We start from the raw sequence: 24,393 nt of genomic DNA, 5'->3' as shown, positions 1-24,393 counted from the left end.
ACTAAACAACAACAACAACATCACTGATAGCCTTATCTTCCATGAATCTGCCTACGTACCTTTTAAAACCGTGTGGTAGTGAATTCTATAGTTTAAATATGGGCTTTGTGAAGGAGCACTTCCTTTTCTCTGCCCTGAATCTCCCAACATTCAGCTTTATTGGATGATCCCGTGTTTTAGTATTGCAAGTAGAACATCTCTCTATCCAATTTCTCCATACAATACAAAATTTGTATTGTACTGGTAGGTTAACCTCCCCATGAGTGTGTACATGTGGGTGCATAAATGAGTGAATAACCCCATCCACCATATGTGTGAGTAGCCCCATCCACCACTATTCCAGGCCCCACACTATTCCAGTTCTAGCTACACTTACTAACATGTGCCCCCTGACTGCCCACTGCATGCTGCATGTTGCCCCCTCACTCACAGTATCTTGCAGCAGTAAGAAGAGAGTCTTCACTTTGAATTTACCCATAGTAATCACAGCTTGAAGAATGCTGTCAATGCAATTAAGCCAATAAAGGTATATTAAAGCCCTTCTGGAGAACATTACCTTGAGTTTGAGGACTCATTTTGCTTTCCAGCCGAGTTGCACAGCCAGACATCCAGTTATATTATGATCACATTGTGCAATTATGAGGATGCACAATGAGAAGAAATTTGACAATTGCTGGCTTTGGTTGCATTACCTTAAAGCAGGTTAAAAAAGAGTGTGAATCGAGTGTTAGCAGAAAGGTTGAAAAGCATCCAGCTCGCTGGAAGAAGAAAACACATATGAAGATGATAACACCAAAATTAGGAGCTTCTCTAATGAGCACCATTAACCAAACCAAATCCTAATCTGTTCACAGTTAATGTTCAGATTTGAAATTACATTATGAATCCAGGCCAGCAGTTCAGCAACATGTTTGCAATGACGACAGTGCTCTCTGCTCGAACACAGCCACCATTTTCCTGTCCAGTGGTGAGGACTTGGGCCACAGACTGTGGGTGCCCAGCACACGAGCACTGCATTGCGATGGTGACTGTGCTGGGACCTGCACCTGTGCCACAGAACTCCAACAGAGACCCAGTGGCAGAGGGACGGGCTCTGGCCCAGTCACCACAGCAGCGCCAGAGGTAAGGCAGCTGCAGACGGCAGGGAGCAGAGGCCAGACACCCACAGCAAAACTTTTGTGGATGCCCAGGCAGCCAGGGACCCCTGGAGATGGCGCCAGTGTTTTTTTCTATCTCACAAAGGCATCTTTACAAGTTACCTCCTGGCATTTCTTAACACTCCCTTTCTTCCCAGTCAGGTGATGCTTTGGGACTTAAAAACATACTTGTGCATCCAGTCATTTGATGGATGCAAGATACTTCTGCACCAACCTTCAGCTGTGCACATATGTGAATTTTAAATGTGATTAGTTTTTATATGTTCTCATTGTTTTAAACATATTTTTATTTTATTTTTATTGTATTGTTTTACTACTTTGTTGTTTGCCCTTCTTGACTCCTTTCGGAGGAAGGGTAGGACAGAAACTTAACAAACAGAAAAATAAAACCTGAGCCGCAACAGATTCAGAAAAAAAATAATGAAAGAACTGACTAAACACTCTACCTTTGACAGAGTACAGAATGGATATTATACCTTCAGCACCTTCCTGGGTGACTTAAGCCTGGGGGGAAGCTGCAAGGTATTTCTGAAGCTAAAGCTGCAAAGAAGCAGAATGATTATTTTTGTGGATTCGTCCAATGGAACAGAGAAAAGTATCAGAAACAGCAATTTACTATGCTGAAAGTGCTGGAAAGTGATATTTCCCTAGTCTACCTTGCTTATAAATAATGAGGAATTTGATGGCCAGAGTCTGAATCAGAGGGGGTTCATCCACACATTTACTTGACCTGCATTTTGATAGTATTGTGTACTAATTAATTCCCCCAAGACTGAGAGCTTTCTTCATTGTTTCATGGCTGTGGCTTGCAAAAATCCAATCTTAGCTGCTCAACTGAAGCTCGGTTAAGCAAAATCTCTCTTCAAATTTTTCATGCATCTGATAAGTTTGGATTCAGCAGGTAAGATGGGACAAGGAGACAAGCCCTCAGATCTAGGGGAACTGAATGGTACACAATATGATCAAAATATGGGTCAAGCGAAAGAGTGGCTGTGACTAGAGTTGCTTTCTCCAAACTAGATGCAATAGTGAACCCACCCCACTCATCATTACAAGATGCAACTGTAACTTCAAATCATTTGGGCACATTTCAAAACCTTGCTCTGATAGATGCCTGAGGCATTCAGCATGACCTTGCACTAAAAGGTGAAAGGGTAATGGCAAAGGACACCTGGATGGTTAAGGGCATTCCACAGGGTGGGCGCCACTACCAAGAAGGCCCTCTGCTTGGTTTCCTGTAACCTCACTTCTTGCAGGGAGGGAACCTCCAGAAGGCCCTTGGAGCTGGACCTCAGTGTCCAGGCAGAACGATGGGGGTGGAGACGCTCCTTCAGGTATACTGGGTATTGAGGGGTTGAATTGAAAATAGTCTTGAAGGCCAGGCAGAAAGGCCTAGAGGTCCACATTCAGCCAGTGGATAAGAGGTTCCCCACCCCTGATTTACATTACCTAGCTGCAAACTCCTTAAAACGTGTGTGGCTCACAGTATAGTAAAATGTTCATACAGTGCTGTATGGTCTGCATTTTATAATCCAGATGGTCACTAAGTTTACCAGAAGGAATAACAGCTTGAACAGGTCCCCCCATATTTCTTTCCATATCCCCCCCTTTATTTTGTTAAGCTGATGGTGCACACAACCACCAATTCAAAAAGTTCTACTCTTTCCTTACTTTCCAAGTTCAATGTACTGATCACAGTGTCCTCCTCATAGTAATAGCCATTGCTCTTTGGTTCCATTATGAAACATCTGCACCTTCCTTGGGTTTTGCCTGGAGTCTACAATATTGGTGACGATTGGTGGCCCCAGTTTTGGACACCTATCAAATCACCGACAAAGTAATGACAGCCTTCCAGTTCTAAATGCTGCTGAGAAAGGGAACAGAAACAGACAATCTACTCTGTTCTTTATCATAATTCCTTGACCCCACCTCATTTGCTTCAGGAAAGATTGCTCCTGGATACCTTTGCAAGATGCTGAACATTTTATTTGATATTTCATTAAAGTTACCACATTTCTACAATAACATAATTTGGTCTCCCCTCTCCCTTGATCCCTTCCTCACTGTGGATCCCTTAACCTCTTTGGAATGATCATTTTCATTTCTGTTGTACAGTCACTCATGTATTGGGTGAGTGTGTGCTGAGCAGTTAAGTGTTAGAGTGAAGTAGTAGTAGTAGTAGTAGTAGTAGTATTTATTTATTTATTTATTTATTTATTTATTTATTTATTACCTGCTCTGCCCATCTGACTTGGTTGCCCAAGCCCCTCTGGGCTGCTTCCAACAGAATATAAAAAGACACACAATAGATCAGCTTCTCAATACCGGGCTGCCTTCAGGTGCTAATGGAAGGTTGTATAATTGATTCTCTTCTTTGACACCTGAGGTCAAAGAGGTCACCTGTGTTCCACAGGGCGGGCCTTTGTTTTCTTTTTCTTCTTCTTCTTCTTCTTCTTCTTCTTCTTCTTCTTCTTCTTCTTCTTCTTCTTCTGTTATTTATACCCCACCCATCGGGCAAGGTTTCCAGCAATTGGTGCAATTGGTGGAGTAAACCGGGGAACAACTGAGTGGCAGAGCATCTGTCTTGCGTACAGAAAACCCTGCATTATTCCTGGACATCTCTAGGTAGGCATGGGATTTCCCCCTGTCTGAAATACTGGATTGCTGCTGCTACCAGTCAGTGTAGACAATACTGAGCAAGCTGGACCAATGTTCTGTCTTTCTGAAAGGCAGCTTCCTTATACAAAAGTTTCTGTTTCTGCAATGTGTTCCCCACTTTTTGTGGCTTTTGAAGATACTTGAAGAAGAGCTCAAAGAAACCACTCCAAGTCTCTTGAAAGTTTTATGTAGTTTACTCAATAGGATTTTCTTGTGAGCGGCTAGTTGAAAAAGGTCCTGTATTCAGCTTTCTGTGCCTAGTGTGACACAGGAGGGTTCCGGAAGGTTTCGGCAACCTTGCTTTAAGAATTTTGTGGGAAGGTTATTTTAACAAATGCAAACACTGTGCTGAGTACAAAACAGGAAGAGGCATTATGTGTGTGGGTTCTTTAACATGAACAGGGAAGAGAGAAGAATAGATTGGAAACAAAGAACATTTCAAATGAATCTAGGCTCTCCCTGGATTAGAAACAATTACGCACAACCTTAAATTTTTGTTCCCTGTTGTCTAGTTTCTCTGTTCTCAAAACATGGTTAATAGTGCTGTTAAGTGTTTGCTGAGTATATCAAAAAAATAAATTGAAGCACACTGGAGTGCACAAACATTTCCACTGGAAATTACAGCAAGGTGTTGGATAAGACCACTTGGGAACTTAATTTGGAAAGTAATTTGTGACTTGAGTTCTGCAAAGCTACCTATGGATAAACTGAGCTTTTGCTCAATGCACCAAACACCAGGTAATGTGAGGAAAATCCTGTAGTGCGTACAACAGCAGCATTAAGAAGGGACATCGGTTCTGTGTCTGAGGAGTGGAGGACAAGAACAAACCTACTTGAAAGCAAGTAGGCAGCAGCCTAAGGTTCATCTAGACAGTAGGGCCTATTTTATAAGTGAACCTCCATTGTATGATCTGGGTGTCATAGGAGTTTGGTTTAACAGATTAATCAAATGAGGCAGAACATGTTATATAGCACTGTCCTTTAGAAATATGTTTGCATTTTTAGTTGATAGGCATGTAGCATAGTTCTGCTATTTGGCAGCAAAAGTCAGTCACGTTATATGAAGAAAGAATGAAGGCTAGATAAGTATATTTTGAAGAAGAGGCAGGTCTTAGGCAACTCCTATTAGGAACCAGTTCTGTGTGCAACTGGACACAAATTGGATGTATGCATCAGTAAAACATACAATAATCAGGCTAAATTAAGTAAAGTAAAAGGTAAAAGCCTTGGAGCTGATCTAATTTGTAGGGGTGGAGTACTCAGAAAAATATCTAGGGTTGCCATATTTTGAAGCGCAAAAAGGAGGATACATTTCCAACTTCTACTTTTAACTATGGATCACTATGATGTCTCTCATTTTACATACCCATGAAAAAGAGGACGTGTCCTGGAAAAAGAGGGCATATGGCAACCCTAAAAGATCCAACACTGCTTGAAGGAACTTCACATCATGAATCATTTTCCCTACCTACTTTGTGGTGCCATCTCTCTAGTGGTAAAGATGGGCATAGCAGCTGTACTAAAGAATTGCATGTTGTGGTCTATCAAACTGGTGATGCTTTGCAAATGGCAATTTCATGGAATGCTGATTCCTCATACAATTTCTGGTCCTTATTCCCACTGATGCCAATTAGCTTTGCCTTCTGCAAGCAGGGATATGGGGTTTTGACTGACACCTGCAGTCTGCACTATCGAAATGCTAAGGCTGAATCATCTCTTTTCTTTGCCTATCTCACAAGTTGCACCTTACATAAGACCTGAGCGGCAGGGAGGGAGAAATGCACTCAGCGGACCCGCTATGGATTAATGCTTTTGCCTTTAACCATGTTGGTAGTGGTTTGCAATCAGTTGTGACTGAGAGTTCCGTGTCACAAACAAGCTTTACCGAAGCACATATCGGAAAGCTACATAAAGTCTGCCTAAATGTCAAGCTGCCCGGGGCGTACGGCTGACCTTTAACCATACAGCAGATAAAATTCCAGAACAAGACAGCTGACCCAATGGGCAATAGTAATTTACTCTGTTATTACTGCAGTAAGACCACTTGCTGTATTAGATCTGACTAATGTGTCATCAAGGCTGAAGTGTTTGTGTGGCTTACTATCACCCAGTACTGAGCATAGCACTGAACTGAAGAATAAATAACATACTCTCTCTTGTGCACTGGCAAATTAATACTTCTTAGTGTGGTTTAGGCATTCCTTCTTTGAAGCACAGTTAGCAGTTCAAGCATCCAGTGTGTGGATTTTTCAGATGTGCAGTGTACCACCTGCAGGCTATAAACTGATCATCACCTGTACTGCACTATAGTTTATATATAACCTTGACTTAAATTAAACAAAGCAGTGAGCAGCTTAGGAAGGAAAGTGGTGAGGGATCCCTGTTTCTACATGACTTCTGATAAACTGTGGTTTGCCTCCTTGTGGTACTAAGTTGTTGTTGGAAGTGCAACAGAAGAGATAATTTACTTAGCCTTTTTAGAGGTTCATTCTGTTAGTGCTAAAGTCAACTAGCAAAGGGGTGTGTGTTTGGTGGTGGTGTTGCTTAGTAACCAGGCAAAGTGGTATGATTTTTACTGAGGTAGCACCTGCGCTGATTGGTTGTGTAGTTATGAGGAAATTTTCCTTTGTATGGTTGGCTGGATGTCTCCATGCTATGCACAAGTCCTGAATTAGGAAATACCAAGTCTCTCATTCCTTTCTCCTCAAATTATACACTGCTTATTTTATTTTATTTAGTAAAATATTATCAGGTTTCTCTTCTCTCTGGGCTCTATCTGCAAAATTTAAGTGATGCAACAGATTCTGCACCCCACCCCTCAGCAGAAGAAATCACATAATTAACACCATATTATTTTTATTCCTTATTTCCTTTCTGTTGTATTACTTGATCATTCCCTCCTCTTCTCCCTCCAACCACTTTGCAGTGGCTTTCTCCCATCTAAATGCCATACACAACTGTGTTTGGGCTTTGAGTATGACGACCAGTATCTTCCCATTGCATATGTTACCAACTTGAAAGAAGCAGTATATGGACAGCAACCCTAATGAAGGAAATTAAGGGCTCTGACTTTTGTGGACAAGAAGTTGCAAATTACCCTTTGCTGAAAAGCAAGGAAAAATTTGGTTTGCCTGGCACTAATGTGAAAGCAGTACAATCACTACCTTCTTATCATTGTTAAAACTGATTATATTCCCTAAATTTGTGGCCAATGGGCCAAATTTTTCAAGAAACTTCTCTAATCATTTGGGACATTGCAGCAGCAAACCAGTTTTGGCTTCATTAGAAAGTAATGGCTTCATTAGAAAATGTAATGAATTTGTTAGCAGTCTTCAATTATTCAAAAAGCTGAAAACAACAGTTCTTTTTTACTACTTTGGAAGCATAGTTGGAGTAATTATTCATTACAATTATTTATAGCCAGATATAAATCCTTCCAACGTTGTTTACAAGTAAAAAAGAATTACATTAAAGAAAGGCATCACAGCAAACAATACCAATATCTACATTTAAAATGTCGTCAAGATCCTTCCCACAGGGCAGCTGGTCACAAAATGGCCCTGTGAAGGAGGGAGGAGCAGGGAATTCCAGCAGCAGTGGGCTTTGAGGTGATTTTCTGCAAGGAACTTGAACTCTGGTGTTCCAAGGCATAATCCAACACTCTAACCCATTGCACCACACTGACTCAGGCATTACTGACATGTTTTGTATGGTATTTGTGGAACTGTTTTGTTTTGCTTTCCCCTTCTCTTCAGGGCCAGATAAGATGGCATGAGATGAAAGATTCATGTGCTGTCTTATCTCACATGGCCTCCAGTTTCCTCTCCTTCCTTCTGGTTTTCTGTGATGTACAGTATCATATGTATACTTTGAGTGTGAAATGCTGCAGTGCATAGTGTTCCTAATTAGGGTTCTAGCTATCCGGCAGTGCCCATTCCCCAAACACCCCAATCTGTGGTTTTCTGTTTTTCTCCCTAAATGGTAATTCAGCATTCCAAGTCCACTGACAACACATTGTCTTTGTTGGCCTTTGGGGGGGGGGCATCTCCATCCATTAAAACCTTTCTCTCCATAATATTTTGTTGTCCTTCAACAAACCCCAAGCGTGCCAATATGCCTCTCTTGTTTGTGAATGGTGTTGCTTTGGCTACGTGAGGAACTGCCTTTGGAGATTGAGTTTCCTATTAGTATATATGCTGATGTATGCATTTATGTGTTGTAACAGAGGTGCATTTTTAAGAAAAAGTATTTAGCTGGGGGTGGGGTGGGGTAGTCCCCAGTGTGCCTCTGGTCCTGCAGAGTCAATAATTGCTCTCTGTGACTCTTTGCCTAATCGCTGAAAAATACATTCAGACAAAATTTGGCACAAATTACTCTCACTTCCAAATAATGGCAGCTGCAAATTATACTCTGGCCTGCCAGACAGAGAAAGCCAGCCTAATTGAGTTAATAATTGCTCACAGCTTTAAAACTGTTGCAGCAAGGCCTCTGTGCTCTACAACCAAAAAACAAAAACAAAAAACAGAAAATGAAGCTTTTATTTAAATTATGAGAGTTATTAAATTAATCTGTGGTTCAAATGTCTCTTGCACTGTTGGGCCAATTGTGATGGAAAGAGTATGCTGGGTTCATGTTGAATTTTTTTTTTTTTAATGATCAGATAACAAACACCATTTCAGAGCAGCTGGAGTTCAAACATCCAGGCCAATATTTACTAGGGACTGTTTAGCTGTGATAATGCCAACTGGGTGAATTGTAATGTATTTGTAAGGTCTTTGCTCTTCAAAGTCTGATTCCCCCCCCCCCCTGTTGGCAGGAAATTGACATGACAGGGAATAGCAGATAGTACAAGATCACAGTCTTTTGTTCACTGTTATGTCTCACTATTATATCTTGGTATGCAAGATTTGCCTCCACATCAGGGGTGGCTAATCTTGCTTTTGGCCCAAACACCAGTGGTGGTGGCTGCTGATGATTGAGAATGGTAGGGCAGAAGGCAGGAAGACCAACAGTAGGTGGAGTCAGAGCCCATAAACCCCCCCCCCCCATGACTGATTGTAAGCAACAAGGTGGGCAGGTAGGTGGAACAGGCTGAGGGCAGGCTGAGGTTGCCGGGGCAGTGCCCCATTTGCCCTAAAAACCAGCATCCACTACCAAGGGCATCATTCACTCTTGGGCAACCTACTGAGGGCTGCAGACTAGTGCTAGTGAGGTCACCCCACCCACTCCACCTCATATACAAGACACTTGTGCACACTACACACAAGTACACTCTTGCTCCTTAGCTGATCTGTGCACATTGGCTGAAGAGAAGTGATTACCCCTCCCTACTTACAAAATGATGGATCTGATGCCTATGGAGAGGGCAATGTGAATCCTCATCAGGGTGCTGGGTTGGGTGGAGAGGTTCAAGCCTTTCTGCTTACTTCAGCACCATGTTTACTTTAGTTCTTTTGCTTTTTGCTGCAAACACCAAAATCAGTGTGGTATTGGGGGTCCATAACAACCTCCTGTTTATACAAATGCAGTACTGTGGCACCTTGGTTCTCAAACCTAATCTGTTCCAGAAGTCCGTTCCAAACCAAGGTGTACTTTCCCATAGAAAGTAATACAAAACGGATTAATTCGTTCCAGACTTTAAAAAACAACCCCTAAAACAGCAATTTAACATGAATTTTACTATCTATCGAGACCATTGATCCATAAAATGAAAGCAATAATCAATGCACTGTACTATAAAATAAATAAGACAGTATTGTAGATGATTTTAAAAAAAAAATCTTACCTGCACTGATGATAGTTATTGTTTGGGTTGTTGGGGGCTTTTATCGATTTCTGCAGTCACACAATCAATCAATCAATCAATCAATCAATCAATAAATAGCTGAACTGGGTTCCACACAGTCACAAAAACAAATTAACCAAAAATGCCTCAAAAACAAAAACGCAAAATATATATCAAAAACAAAAGCGCCAAACTTTATCCATTTCGGAAGTCCGTTTGACTTCCAAAATGTTCGAAAACCAAAGCACAGCTTCTGACTGGTGCAGGTGCCCTGGAAACAATAGCTGACAGCCGCATTGGACATTCTGCTTCCAAAAAACATTTGAAAACAGGAACACTTCCAGGTTTTTGGTGTTTGGGAACTGAGGTGTTTGAGTACCAAGGAGTTTGAGAACCAAGATACCACTGTACTTGAGCTGCACAGGGTACATTCTTCCAAACAAACAGTTGTACATGTGTAAGGACAGTTTGTACCTGTGCCCACCAACGCGAAGGAGTGTCAACAAGGCTTTGCGAAGGTGGCTCACTTGGACTTCCACTGAGCCCTGGAGTCCCTTCCCACTCTACAATTCTATGAGTCTATGACTGTTTTCTTTCTGCTCTAGCGGGACATCATCCAATGTGCTTCTTCTATTTCAGGTGAGCGGAGTCACCAAAGGGATGGCACAAACCAGAGAGCAACGGGTGCTGATCATGGTGGTTGTGATGGTCATCTGCTTTCTTCTCTGCTGGCTACCTTATGGCATCGTGGCCCTGATAGCGACATTTGGGAAGCCCGGCCTGGTTACCGCCTCTGCCAGCATCATTCCTTCCATCCTTGCAAAGAGTAGCACGGTCTACAATCCGGTCATCTACATATTTTTGAACAAACAGGTAAATAAAAACTCGCTGTGGTATAGGGAAAGGGTTGATAACAATAGTTGGGGGAAATGGGAACTGTTTTCTAAATAACCGCTCCCAAATAACAAATGGTGGCTGTGAAGGAGAAGCACTCACTGACACAGTCTGACAATTTGCCCTGTATTTCAAACTATGAAAATCCAACATTACATAATGAAGTCCTGCTCCTTTGACAACCCACTTATCTTGTTGGCTGAGAATATTGTGGCTCCATGACAAGGAAATGGAACAGTGAGTAGTCAAAGAGGTATAGGATCTCCCCAGGGAAATGCCAAGGATTTGGCTTTAAAATGTATGACAGGCTTTGTACAAACATGAGCAGCCACTTTCTAACTAAAGAAGCAGACACTTTTGGAGTACTAAAAAGAAAGCAACTCAGTTGTTTGGTTAGACCTTCTTTTCCTTCCAGTAAGTTTTAATGGGCAAAAAACAACGTGAGAGTTATAATTCAGACACTTTCATACAGCACTGAAGTAAAATGGCGAGTGATGTTTCTGGGAATCTTCCATTTTTCTTGAGTGTATACTTTCCTTGGATTGCATACAGCAAAAACCACCAACTGGTCTGCTAGTTGCCATGATTTTATTTGGTCAAGATTATATTTGGCACTAAAGAAAGTAGAAAATAAATAAAAGACATTATCTCCGAAACCCAGGAGTCTGAGTCCCCCTTTTGAAATTATTTGAATTTGGAATATATAATTGGTAATATTGTATGTGATTTGATACGATTTGATTGGGTTTGTTCATAATTGGAAGATTTTTATTGGAAAATGAATAAAAATTATTTAATAAAAAAAGAAGATAATATTTCGCACTGACACTCTCAGAGCATCCAGTGTTTTTGTAAGTTGATCTCATGAGAAGCAGCACGATGAGTGCAACATCAGCTTTCATGCCACGTGGATATTTGGATGTTTTGAACACGGCGTGCTTCATCACATGCCACTCTAGTGGCTGAATAGTTTGGTTGATCAACAAGTTGCTCTGTAAATTTGCATGGACATGGGTGGCACTGTGGTCTAAACCACTGACCCTCTTGGGCTTGCCGATTGTAAGATTCTGCATGATGGGGTGAGCTCCTGTTGCACTGTCCCAGCTCCTGTCCCAGTTCGAAAGCATACCAGTGCAAGTAGATAAATAGGTACTGCTGTGGCAGGAAGGTAAACGGTGTTTCCGTGCGCTCTGGTTTCCATCACAGTTTCCTGTTGTGCCAGAAGCAGTTTAGTCATGCTGACAACATGACCTGGAATGCTGTCTGCAGACAAATGCCGGCTCCCTCAGCCTGTAAGCAGAGATGAGAGCCGCACCCCACAGTCGAATTCGACTGGACTTAACAATCCAGGGGTCCTTTACCTTTCTGTAAATTTGCAGGAAGCCATTCCAACAATAAAACTGTCAAAAGGAGCTCATGCTACAGAGCATTCAGATTATTCCGATGACAACTACTTCACAACATCAATAGTTCATCACTTCAGATGAAAGGAGGCAAAATCAGCCTCCAAAGCAGTATGATTGGCCCTAAATGAGCATTTCTGTATTTAATTGATTTATAGCCCTCTTTTTCTCCAAGGACCTCAAGGTGGCATACATTAAAACAGGACAGTGTAGCCACTGGAAACCTTCCTCTTTTAGGCTGAGAACTTTCCCATTCTGCATCTGTGTTGGAATTCCTTTTGAGATGTTTTAAAGTTGATATAAATGTGTGTTTATTTTTTTCCATCTCATGTTCTTTGCCACTCTGGGCTCCTTTAGGGGGAAAGAACAGGATATAAATTTAATAAGCAAATCAATGTTACTGCTTTGAATATGAGAAACAATGTCCAGTCTGAACATCTATGTTTAATATGATGTATTCACCTTCTACTCACAAAACACAAAGATGAATTGTCAGCAATTTATCTGCAAGATTCATGTAGAATCTGTATGTTTACAGATAACACTGGTCAACAACAAATTTGTTGTCTGCATTTTTTCAGTTGATTTAGGATGAATCTGATGCGCTGAATCCAAAAATCACATTGGTTTTGCTCAATCAGGTCAAGTTTTTGAGCTATGGCCACATGTCATTTTTTAATGTTTTTGTTCACATGTACGCTTGTGTGGCGGGACGCGGGTGGCGCTGTGGGTAAAAGCCTCAGCGCCTAGGGCTTGCCGATCGAAAGGTCGGCGGTTCGAATCCCCGCAGCGGGGTGCGTTCCCGCTGCTCGGTCCCAGCGCCTGCCAACCAAGCAGTTCGAAAGCACCCTTAAGTGCAAGTAGATAAATAGGGACTGCTTACTGGCGGGAAGGTAAACAGCATTTCCGTGTGCTGTGCTGGCTCACCAGATGCAGCTTTGTCACGCTGGCCACGTGACCCGGAAGTGTCTCCGGACAGCGCTGGCCCCTGGCCTCTCGAGTGAGATGGGCGCACCAACCCCAGAGTCTGTCAAGACTGGCCCATACGGGCAGGGGTACCTTTACCTTTACCTTTACGCTTGTGTGGAGCATTTTAGAAGACGTTGGTGGGGGTAAAATGCCATGTCAAATAATTGTTTTGATTGGAAATTATTATTTTAATGACAAGAAGTATTCAGGTCCAATAGTTCTGGGTGATTATGTTGAAAAGGGATCAGTTTGAAGTCATAAAACCTCGAAATCTTCCATAAATTGGTGAGGCATAACATTAAGTTGGGGGATCAAAACTAAGTTAATGGGGCAGCCGCCCCACGAAGTATCCTGATCTTCAATCAGCACGTCGTCCTGTAGCTCATTGTGATGAAATTCCAGTGCCTATCTAAGGAGAACTTCCTGACATTAGTGACGAAGATGCCTCCAGTGTTGAAGGACATGAAGAAGAAGAAGTGGTTCTTGAAGATGATGCTCCACATCCATTTTCCCAAAAGGAGTTGAATGATCTAGTTTGCAACCTCAGCTTGTCAAAGGACTCTGCCGAACTGTTGGCATCCAGATTGAAAGGAAAAAACCTCCTCTCTGACAGTGCTCAAATCAGCTTCTTTCGCAACAGGCATCAAGAGTACCTCCGTTTTTTCTCGGAAGAGAAGGACTTGGTGTACTGTGCAGATATTGCGCAGCTTCTGCTCAAGCTTGGAGTGCCACAGTACGAACCCAAAGATTGGAGACTGTTCATTGACAGCAGCAAGCGATCACTGAAATGTGTTCTGCTACACAACGGCAACCGGTTTGCCTCTGTACCCCAGGCTCACTCGACTACACTGAAGGAGAACTATGAAGTGGTGAAGTATGTGCTGGAGAAAATTGGTTACGATCAGCATAAGTGGTTTATTTGTGTTGACCTGAAGATGGTGAACTTTTTGTTGGGACAACAGTCTGGCTTCACCATGTACCCATGTTTTCTGTGCATGTGGGATAGTAGGGACCGTGCTCAGCATTACACGAAGAAGGACTGGCCTGTGCGGGAGGAATTGGTGTCTTGCAAAGAAAGGAACGTCATCAACGACCCTCTGGTGGACAGAGACAGAATACTCTTCCCACCACTGCACATCAAGCTCGGCTTAATCAAGCAGTTCACCAAGGCTCTGGACAAGGATGGTGACTGCTTCACTTACTTGTGCCAGGCTTTTCCAGGATTGACCATGGAGAAGTTGAAAGCTGGCATCTTTGACGGTCCTCAGATCCGTCAGCTCATCAGAGATCCAGAGTTTGGAAACTCAATGAACGAAGTGGAACTGGAAGCGTGGAAGGCATTTGTGCTGGTAGTGAAGAACTTTCTTGGCAACAATAAGGCCAGAAACTACGCAGAACTTGTCAACAACATGCTGACTGCTTTCAGAAACCTGGGCTGCAACATGAGCGTCAAGATGCACTACCTATTTTCACATATGGACTGGTTTCCTGAGAACCTGGGTTCAATGAGTGACCAGCAGGGGGAGAGATTCCATCAGGACATGAAAGAGATGGAGACCAGGTATCAGGGTTGCTGGGACGCAGTCATGATGGCTGACTACTGTTGGACTCTGAAGAGATACCTCCCTGCCACTGAGCATTCCAGGAGTTCCAAGAAACGGAAGTTCAAGCCCTGAAGTTTGAAAAATGGTGAAGCAACATGCAATTTATGTGTACTTACCTTTATCAATGCCCACCATTCAGTTTACAGTAAACCTGACCTGATGGAGAGAAACGGATGCCATTTCCTGATTCAGCTGTGCAAAAATACCCTAAATCAGTTGTAGAAATCTAGACAACATTCAAAAAGTAAAAAATTGTTGCCCAGTGTAATCTACAGATTCTCCTCAGCCTCTTTTTTATAAAAACAACGAGCACTTTTTCTGTTTTCCATTCTTATCCAGCCTCCTGAATTCTAGCTGATAAATAGAATGTGGACTTCTGGAGTGAAATATATGTGACTCGACATCCAGATTCTGCACACTTCTGTGCAAACTGATCTATGGTATAAGCCTAAGGACACAATATAGCCTTTTTCACTCACATGTAGTGCATTTCCATGTTGAACCAGGAGCAGCTAAAGAATCATGGCTGAAATACTTCACAGATTACGCTGTTTACAGTATTTTTGACAGCGAAAGATAGAAGAAAATATATATATTCACCATCATTTTTATTACTCAGTTGTGAACTGGTTTATTCAGATTAACACTATTATTGCTTCTCAGCTGTCATATCTCCACAAAATGTCCTGTTGAGGAACATAACATAATTGGGGGTTTTTTTATATGAAAAAGTCCCCTGACTTTTTGCCTTCCTGTCAAGATCTATAAAGCACAAACCCTCTGTATATGCAAGTTGTGCTTTTGATCATACCAACTTCCATAAAGACATAATGAGCAGGTTAGGTTGTCAGTTGTATTAACAACAGCTAGTGTTGAAGCAGTTATACTTTTGTAGCAATTGCAGGCTCGTCAGTCTAACAACAATGCTTGCAGGTAATATTGTAAAACTGTGTTTGCTTCCTCCCAGAGTTTCAAATTAATCCATGAGCAAGGAAATATTCTGAGTTACTTTTTGCTGAACTTTTCGTTTAATAAACACGTACTCCAAATATATTCCAGTATAACGCTTCCCCCACAAATGCATAATATGCACCACATCTATGTTAGCACTGAATATTTTAATATCTAGTAATGGTGCTGATTTGCTAATATTTGCTGGTGTTGCAAGGGGTAATGGCAGAGAGCTGTGGGTACTGGCTAATCTTGGTTACTCAGGAGGTTTACATAGCAGAGAGTTAATGATTACATTCTTGATCCAACGAGGTCATTAAACAAGTACAAATACTTGCATGTATAAACTGCAGTGGCTATTTTTTATTTTATTTTATTTTATTGTTTCTCGTGCAACTTGGAACAATGATTACAGGTGGCCTTCTTCTTAAAGCACACTGGAAATAAATATACTGTTTAGTCTTCAGCATTCCTGAACTTCTCTGTGTTTTAGAAGACACTGTCCAAATAATACAGTGCAGATACAAGGTAAACACCACATCTAATATTTGCCATACATTATTGTGAGGAAACAGAAAGCTATTGAAAGCGAAGGGTTGTTTCCACAGAGTTTCTAGGCATGAGGATGATGGATCATATTATTACAGGATAATGCCACAAGCTGTACAACTCAATAAAAGATGGAACATCAACTGTTCCCTTCTCTTGTGTCCCTCAGTTTCAAACAAAATCCATGTGATCCATCTTTGTTATTAGAGACCCAGGTCTTTTATCACCTTTGTCTTGTATGCCAGCTATGGCCATCTTTGGATCATGATAGTCAGTGCAACCCATGCATTAGTGACATTGAACTGGAGCTGCCCTTGGACCAGAAGCTCCAGTTAATGGAGAATGCAGTATCTGGACTGATGATGGGTAGAGATGGCTGATAGCATGAGACGCCTCTGCTGAAAGATCTGCACTGGGTGCCAATGTGATGCCCAGCCAGGGTCAATGGCAGGCTTCCTCAACCTCAGCCCTCCAGATGTTTTTGGCCTACAACTCCCATGATCCCTAGTTAGCAGGACCAGTGGTCGGGGATGATGGGAACTGTAGTCTCAAAACATCTGGAGGGCCAAGGTTGAGGAAGCCTGGTCAAGGGTATTGTATTAATATACAAACCCTGAACAACTTGGGTACAGCATATTCTAGGGCAGTGATGAATACTGGTTGTTGGGAATCACGTGGAGAGAGGGTTATTGTGCTCATGTTCTGAATATTGACCACAGTGGGAACAAATTAATAGACTACATGGGCTTTTGGTCTGGTCCAGCAGGGTTCTTCTTAGTTCTTTAATTTAAGTCACTTAATTCCAGCTGCATGGTCTTTACATCCGATCAACATATGAATATTCAGTGTGAATTGGTCTTACGAAAACAGAATCATTTTGATTCATAGCAATTCCAACAAATGACAGCCATTGGCAGAACAGGGAAAACAGGGAAATAGATTACCTGTCAGAAATGTAGCTTTTTGGTGAGAAGGGTTCACAGAAAATGGAGGAAAGTGGACTCTCCTTTTTTGGATTCCACAAGGCAGAGCAATGTCATTGAAGATAGATGTTCCAATCGCTTCATGAGGAAGCTTTTTTTAAAAGGGAAGTATCAATGGTATTTTGCAGGAAAATAGTTACTCTCAATCCATTTATCTGTGACACAAGTAACTGGTCAGTGCTTATTGTGTCATTTATCCGCTCTGGGAGCTCTTAAAATAATAACAATAATATTCAACAGTGGGTGCCTTTCCATTATCACCCATATCCATTTATCTCCCCAAGTGAAAACTCTAAGCCATACAGGGTAAGGAATGTTTTTGTTCAAGGTTAGCACGACGTCAATCTTTTCAAAGTTACCTTGAGAGATGCATATACCCATTTGGAAAAAGATAAAGCAGCCCAGACTGGCAAGACTATTTCCAAAAAAAGGAAAGAAACTGTTTTATATTTCTTACTCGGGAATTCAGGAATTGATTTCAGAAGCAATCAAAATGTACTCTGATACACTGTTATACAGTTCCGCATAACAGTTCTTTCATTTTCCACTGTTATTATTATTAAAATAAGGATAAACAATAAAAAAAATGAAAAAGAGTAATAGAACACAGTTAAAGAAGAAAATGAACAACAACTAAAGTCATTACACGAACAACACACTGTAAATATACAAGGGCTACCTGTGATCATTAAATTATTCCTGAATATGGTATTTATAGTATTCCTAAGAGTGTTTTTAATCATTATTTATAATCAGCAAATGTAATTATATTAGGAGATAATCCAATTAAACTCCAAACACCCCATATTCTATGCAACTGGTGATTCAATCCAGTGAATACATAAATTAAACAATATAATTCATTGACAAGCCCAGGAGCCTGTAAGGGACAATGCCCATTTCAACTAACCACATCACTTTGTGAAACAGAATTATAATTTGTTGAAACCAAAATGTTGCTATCAGATGCTTAGGACACATACATTTTTTTTTTTTTTTGCCTTTTGCCAGTGCGTACATATTTATTGCTTCAGCTGCATGTAAAAGAATTAATTCCAGTGGGACTTGTTTATTTTATCTTACTCCCAAATTTTAATAGCAGGGATTGATCTGGACCTGTTCCTCTGGATGTGTGTAAGCCCTTGTGCAAGCCTAAAGCAGGCTTAGCACTTGAAATGCAGTAGGCCTGCTACTTACATAGAGTTTGGTTTCTGGGGTCTGCATTCAAAGGCAAAATCACACCAAGTCAGGAACCCCCAGAACCACAGAGGGCTGCAAGGCAGAGGGCTGCTTACTGGGCTCTGGGAAGGTTGTGGGACGGCCCATGACTTTCCCACAGCCCAGTAAGGAAGGAAAACCTGCTGCATGAGTAGGTGGGGAAAATAAATAAATAAATAAATTGAGAGTGGGGAATGATAGACTCCCTCCGCTCTCCATTTATTTATTTATTCATTCCCCAACTGCATAAAGTTGCAATTGCACACCCTCTAATATTTCTCTGATGAAAACAGGGAAATAATAATAATAATAATAATAATAATAATAATAATAATAATTCGTTATACCCTACCCATCTGACGGAGTTGCTCCAGCCACTCTGGGTGGCTTCCAACATATATAAAATCATAGAAAAATATTAAACATTAAAAGACTTTAATGGGATGCCTTTCAGATGTCTTCTAAGGGCAGCATAGTAACTTACCTCCTTGGCTCGGAAGTCACATAATTGTCTTCCGAGACAGGCAGGTCCCAACAACAATAGATCTGTATAACTGCATGATGATGTAGGCAGGTTTGTTTTCAGTTCATTTCCTACTGATCCCTGGCATGGAATTTGCCTTTTCCACAGCTGCCACCCACTGGGACAGCAGTTTCATCAAGCCATCTACTACAATCCGAAGGTCTCAGTCACTGCCTGCTCAGGCTCCATGACCATATATGTGAAATAAAGATATATCTATTTTTTGCCCCAACATGCATCACTTTATGCTTGGCTACATTACCTTTAAGCAGAAGGTAGACAACATCTGTTAGTGATGCTGTAGTTCAGGTCTGGGAGAGCTTTGGCTCTTCAGATTTTGCTGGACTACAACTCCCATCAGCCTCAGCAAGCGTAGCTAATGCAGTTCAGCAGAATCTGGAGGGCTAAAGGTTCCCCATACTGGCTATAGTTAAAAATTCCTGCCTGAGAAGGAGGTTGAACTAGATGACCTCCGAAGTACCTTACCTTCCATCTCTAAAATCCTATGATTCTGTTCTAAAAATCTATAGTGAAGTGTCACTGGATGCCTAGAGCTAGATTTCTCTCTAGGGTAATTGTATAGCCGGAGCCATACATTGTAAGGTTCTACATAGTCAAGGCCTGGCAGTTTCACCCATGTGGGCTGCATTGTGATGTGCTGCTAATTGCACTGTATTTTTAAATATGACACCCTCTGCATATTATAGGAAACAGGCCAGCTGGGTCTCTTTGGCTTTTCTTTCTAAGCAGTAGGGGGACTCATTTGTGCAAATTCATTAACAACTGTGAAGTCGTACCATGGAAGTCAAACAGATTCCCTTCCGGAAGTCCGTTTGACTTCCAAAACGTTTGGAAACCAAAGCGTGGCTTCTGATTGGCTGCAGGAAGCTCCCGCAGCCAATTGGAAGCCATGGAAGCCCCGTCGGACGTTCAGCTTCCAAAAATAGTTTGCAAACCGGAACAGTCACTTCTGGGCTTGTGGCGTTCGGGAGCCAAAACGTTCGAGATCTAAGCTGTTTGAAAACCAAGGCACAACTGTATATGGAAAAATTTGAGCTTTCTTCTGGAAGAATACAAAAGCTCTTGAAGGTCATTATTTTTTAATCATCAAACATACTAAAGCAACACTGCAAGTTATATTTTTCGCTCCTTTCGCCAGCACATATGGTTCCTTGCCTTTTCCTCCCCCATCCTTGGCAGAGGTCAGTTCGTAAGACCTGACTCATCAAATATGAGAAGAAGCATCAATGCCGCTGATAGAATAAAGGACAGGGAGACTTAGTCCTTTGATGTGCCGCTCTCTCTAGCTGCAAGCCAGTCAAATTCTTAGTCATGCCCTTTTCTTTAAAATCTAGAAAGACTCCCACTAGTCCCAAGCCATGCAATTTATTTTTTTTAAGCACAGAGTGACTCATTTGTGGGATATCTATCATCTATCTATATCTATCTATCTATCTATCTATCTATCTATCTATCTATCTATCTATCTATCCATCCATCCATCTATCTATTATCTATTATCTATCTATCTATATCTATCTATCATCTATCTATCTATCTATCTATCTATCTATCTATCTATCTATCTATCATCTATCTATCTATCTATCATCTATCTATCTATCTATCTATCTATCTATCTATCTATCTATCTATCTATCTATCTATCATCTATCTATTATCTATCATCTATCTATCTATCTATCTATCTATCTATCTATCTATCTATCTATCATCTATCTATCTATCTATCTATCCATCTATCTATTATCTATTATCTATCTATCTATATCTATCTATCATCTATCTATCTATCTATCTATCTATCTATCTATCTATCTATCATCTATCTATCTATCTATCTATCTATCTATCTATCTATCTATCTATCATCTATCTATTATCTATCATCTATCTATCTATCTATCTATCTATCTATCTATCTATCTATCTATCATCTATCTATCTATCTATCTATCTATCTATCTATCTATCTTCTATCTATCATCATCTATCTATCTCGGTGGCAGTTAACCCGGGACACTTCTAATGTTATATCACAACTCCCATTATCCTTGACCATGGGCCATGCTGGCTGGGGCTGAGGGGAGTTGGAGTCCAATAACATCTGGGGGAACCACATTAACAACTGCTGTGACCATGAGGTCCCTCAGTGGGGTGGCAACAAGAGAAGGCTTTGTCATGGGGCACTCTCCCCATTTTCTCTTCAGGCGGCAGGCCAATACAAAGGCTTTTTAAAAGAAACATTTCTCTTAAGATCCGAGGATGAACGGCAGGTATATTGAATTTTGCAATCGAACTCTATGGTGAATTTGGAAAGTAGTTTTAATTTTGTGTGTTTTTGCATGGCAGAGAGGGCTGGACCTGAGCTGGCCAAGGATGCACTGAATCCTTAGCCAGTCCAGCTATTGGCAAGTCATGAGCACAATTTCCAAGCACAATTCAAAGTGTTGGTGCTGACCTTTAAAGCCCTAAAAGGCCTTTGTCCTGTATACCTGAAGGAGCATTTCCACCCCCATTGTTCAGTCTGGACACTGAGGTCCCGTGCCAAGGGCCTTCTGGCAGTTCTCTGACTGCGAGAAGTGAGGTTACAGGGAACAGAATGCAGGGAACAAGTTCTTTTTTAAAAATAATAATAATATTTTTTATTTAAGTTTACAAATATAGAATTATAACAATACCAATTACATATCCATGTTTACAGATTTCCCTGAATCTCTGGACTTCCCATCTTCCCCTCCATGGGTCCTATTGTCATCCTTTTCAACTGCATATTATTGTGTAGTTCATATTTTATGTCTCTCCATTTTTGTCCATAATATTTGCTACCTTACAAGTGCTATTGCAATCCTGCTAAGGTTTTCATCTGCTTACAGTGTTCTCCTAAATAAATTATAATTTTTTCCCATTCTTTATTGAAGTTTTGGTCTTCTTGGTTCCTGAGCTTTCCAGTCAGTTTTGCCATTTTAGCATAATCCAGCAGCTTAGTTTGCCATTCCTCTCTGGTAGGGACTTCGTCTTCTTTCCATCCATGCAGCCCTTGTCGCATACATAAAAAGTCTTCTCTGGTCCTTTGAAATAGGTGTTGTTGTTTTTTGACAAAAGATATTTTAAACATTTCCCCCCAATTCATTATATATCATTTCCCAGAAAGCTTTTATTACACATCCACCACATATGATAGAAGGTGCCTTCATTTTCTTTACATTTGCAGCAGATATTTGCACTTGTCTTATACATTTTTGCAAGCTTACTAGGAGTCAAATACAAACGGTACATCATTTTCATATAATTTTCTTTCGGCTTACAACATGCCAAGAATTTCAAATCAGTTTTCCATAAACCTTTCCCAATCTAAACTAGTTCTGATCCAACCCATTATGTGAAAGATTCCAATGTTTATTTTAGGTGGAAGATCTTGTGCAAGAGACACACATTGCAATGGGCAAGCAGCCCACTCCAGGCCCTGTGTGTTTATTAAATTTAATCCTTGGCGTTTTCCTAGATTCCCTACTGCATACTCCTGGTTGCAACCCTGGAGATAATCATTTGTGCCTTCATACCCTCAAGACTAACTTGCTCCAGTGCTCAGTTTGGGGCTGCCATTGATGACTGCCTAGAATGTTCAGCTTTTGCAGAATGTGACAGTCTGTTCCCATTGTTGCATCTTCATTAAATCTTTGCACTGGCTCTCTCTTGTCTTGTCTGCAATTCCAAAAAAAATGGCCCCAAGCTGTAACATTCCAAATGGCTTCAGCGCTACATCCATTTAGAGACTATATACTTTAGGGACTTCATCCACACTTACATTTCATCTTCATTCTTCAGATCAACCAAACAGGGATGCTTGCCTACAGCAATAGCCTACCAAATTAAACACAATGAGAGCACAGAGGAAGGTGTTCCCAATGGCTGTATCACAACCCTGGAACTCATTTTGCTAAAGCTCCATCACCACTTCTGAAGAAAAGTCCCGTTATATCTCAAGAAAGCACCATTGCAAGAAATGCAATGGGAGTTATTTGTTGTGATGAACTTGTCCTGCTGATTTCAACAGGACTTAATCTGGGATACCATACTAAACTGTGATACAACAGAAGAGCAAAATTTGGTTATGATATCTTGAGATGTATCCAAATGCATAGAAGACTTCCCAAAATATATACAGTGGTACCTCGGGTTACCTACGCTTCAGGTTACATAAGCTTCAGGTTACAGATTCCACTAACCCAGAAATAGTACCTCGGGTTAAGAACTTTGCAGCGCAGCAGCAGCAGGAGGCCCCATTAGCTAAAGTGGCGCTTCAGGCAGGTTAAGAACAGTTTCAGGTTAAGAACAGACCTCCAGAACAAATTAAGTTCTTAACCTGAGGTACCACTGTAGTAGACTAACTTAAAGGTAAAGGGACCCCTGACCATTAGGTCCAGTTGCAGACGACTCTGGGGTTGCGCCACTCATCTCGCTTTACTGGCCGAGGGAGCCGGCGTATAGCTTTCGGGTCATGTGGCCGCATGACTATGCCACTTCTGGCGAACCAGAGCAGCGCATGGAAATGCTGCTTACCTTCCCGCCGGAGCAGTACCTATTTATCTACTTGCACTTTGTCGTGCTTTCAAACTGCTAGGTTGGCAGGAGCAGGGACTGAGCAACGGGAGCTCACCCTGTCGCGGAGATTCGAACCGCCGACCTTATGATCGGCAAGTCCTAGGCTCTGTGGTTTAACCCACAGCACCACCTGCATCCCTTAGACTAACTTAGGCAAGTTCATTAATTTTAATGAACCGTATCTGAGTAAAACTTAGATGAATAGCACCCATAAATTCCAGTCAATAGCCATATAATCCTTTTGCTTTACAGTGGTACTTCGGGTTACAAATGCTTCAGGTTACAAACGCTTTGGGTTACAAACTCCGCTAACCCGGAAGTAGTACCTCAGGTTGAGAACAGAAATAGCACACAGGTGGCACGGTGGCAGCGGGAGGCCCCATTAGCGAAAGCGCGCCTCAGGTTAAGAACGGTTTCGGGTTAAGAATGGACTTCCGGAACGAATTAAGTTCATAACCTGAGGTACCACTGTTTTATAATAGTTTCATGTATTGCACTTTTTATTCATGTAGGGATTATCTGGGGGGGGGGGGTGTTAAAATGGGATTTAAGCACAATCTCTGGATAGAGGCCAATTGCTTAGTTGGAAATAACTTTTTAGTTTTCATTGTCCTACGAGCAGCAGGACTTTTCTGTCCTTGTATTAGCTCAGTGTCCCCTAGAGAAGCATATACAGGTGTCTTTTTCTTGACAGAAGAATTTCACTGCAACAGTTTTGAAAACGTCTGCTGTATGCAACAGTAGGCTTACCTCCCCTTCCCATCCTCCTCCAAAGTAGAAAAATATGCATACTTCCAGCTGATTAAAATATACTGTTATAATACAGGCATCTGCTCTGGCATCTGTTACAAACTCCATCCTCCATTTTTCCTGACTCCAAGTCACAGTGAATAATTTTGTGACTGACAAGTACAATTTAATTGTGAACCCTTTACATTTAGACAGATGCCATGGAAACATACACATCAGATAGTTTATCAACACTTTTTCGATTGCTTTAGATACTTTCCTAGGTTTTGTGGGTAAGATCTATCATCTGTCTATCTATCATCTATCTCTATCAAATATATACA

General features: G+C 41.3%; 1 protein-coding gene across 1 annotated transcript in view; it reads left to right on the top strand.

The window, feature by feature from the left end:
- The window catches only part of LOC309341784 (vertebrate ancient opsin-like), a 105,275-nt gene that overhangs the window by 51,266 nt on the left and 29,616 nt on the right, over positions 1 to 24,393 (top strand). The window contains exon 3 of the mRNA XM_081861619.1: positions 10,240 to 10,473. Coding sequence (XP_081717745.1) covers positions 10,240 to 10,473 — 234 coding nt within the window. The remainder of the gene's footprint in view (positions 1 to 10,239; positions 10,474 to 24,393) is intronic.

This window comes from Podarcis erhardii, assembly GCF_964252035.2.
Source record: "Podarcis erhardii genome assembly, chromosome: 5".
Taxonomy (NCBI): Eukaryota; Metazoa; Chordata; class Lepidosauria; order Squamata; family Lacertidae; genus Podarcis; species Podarcis erhardii.
The sequence above is the reverse complement of the archived record's forward strand: the minus strand, read 5'-3'. Positions and strand labels throughout refer to the sequence as shown.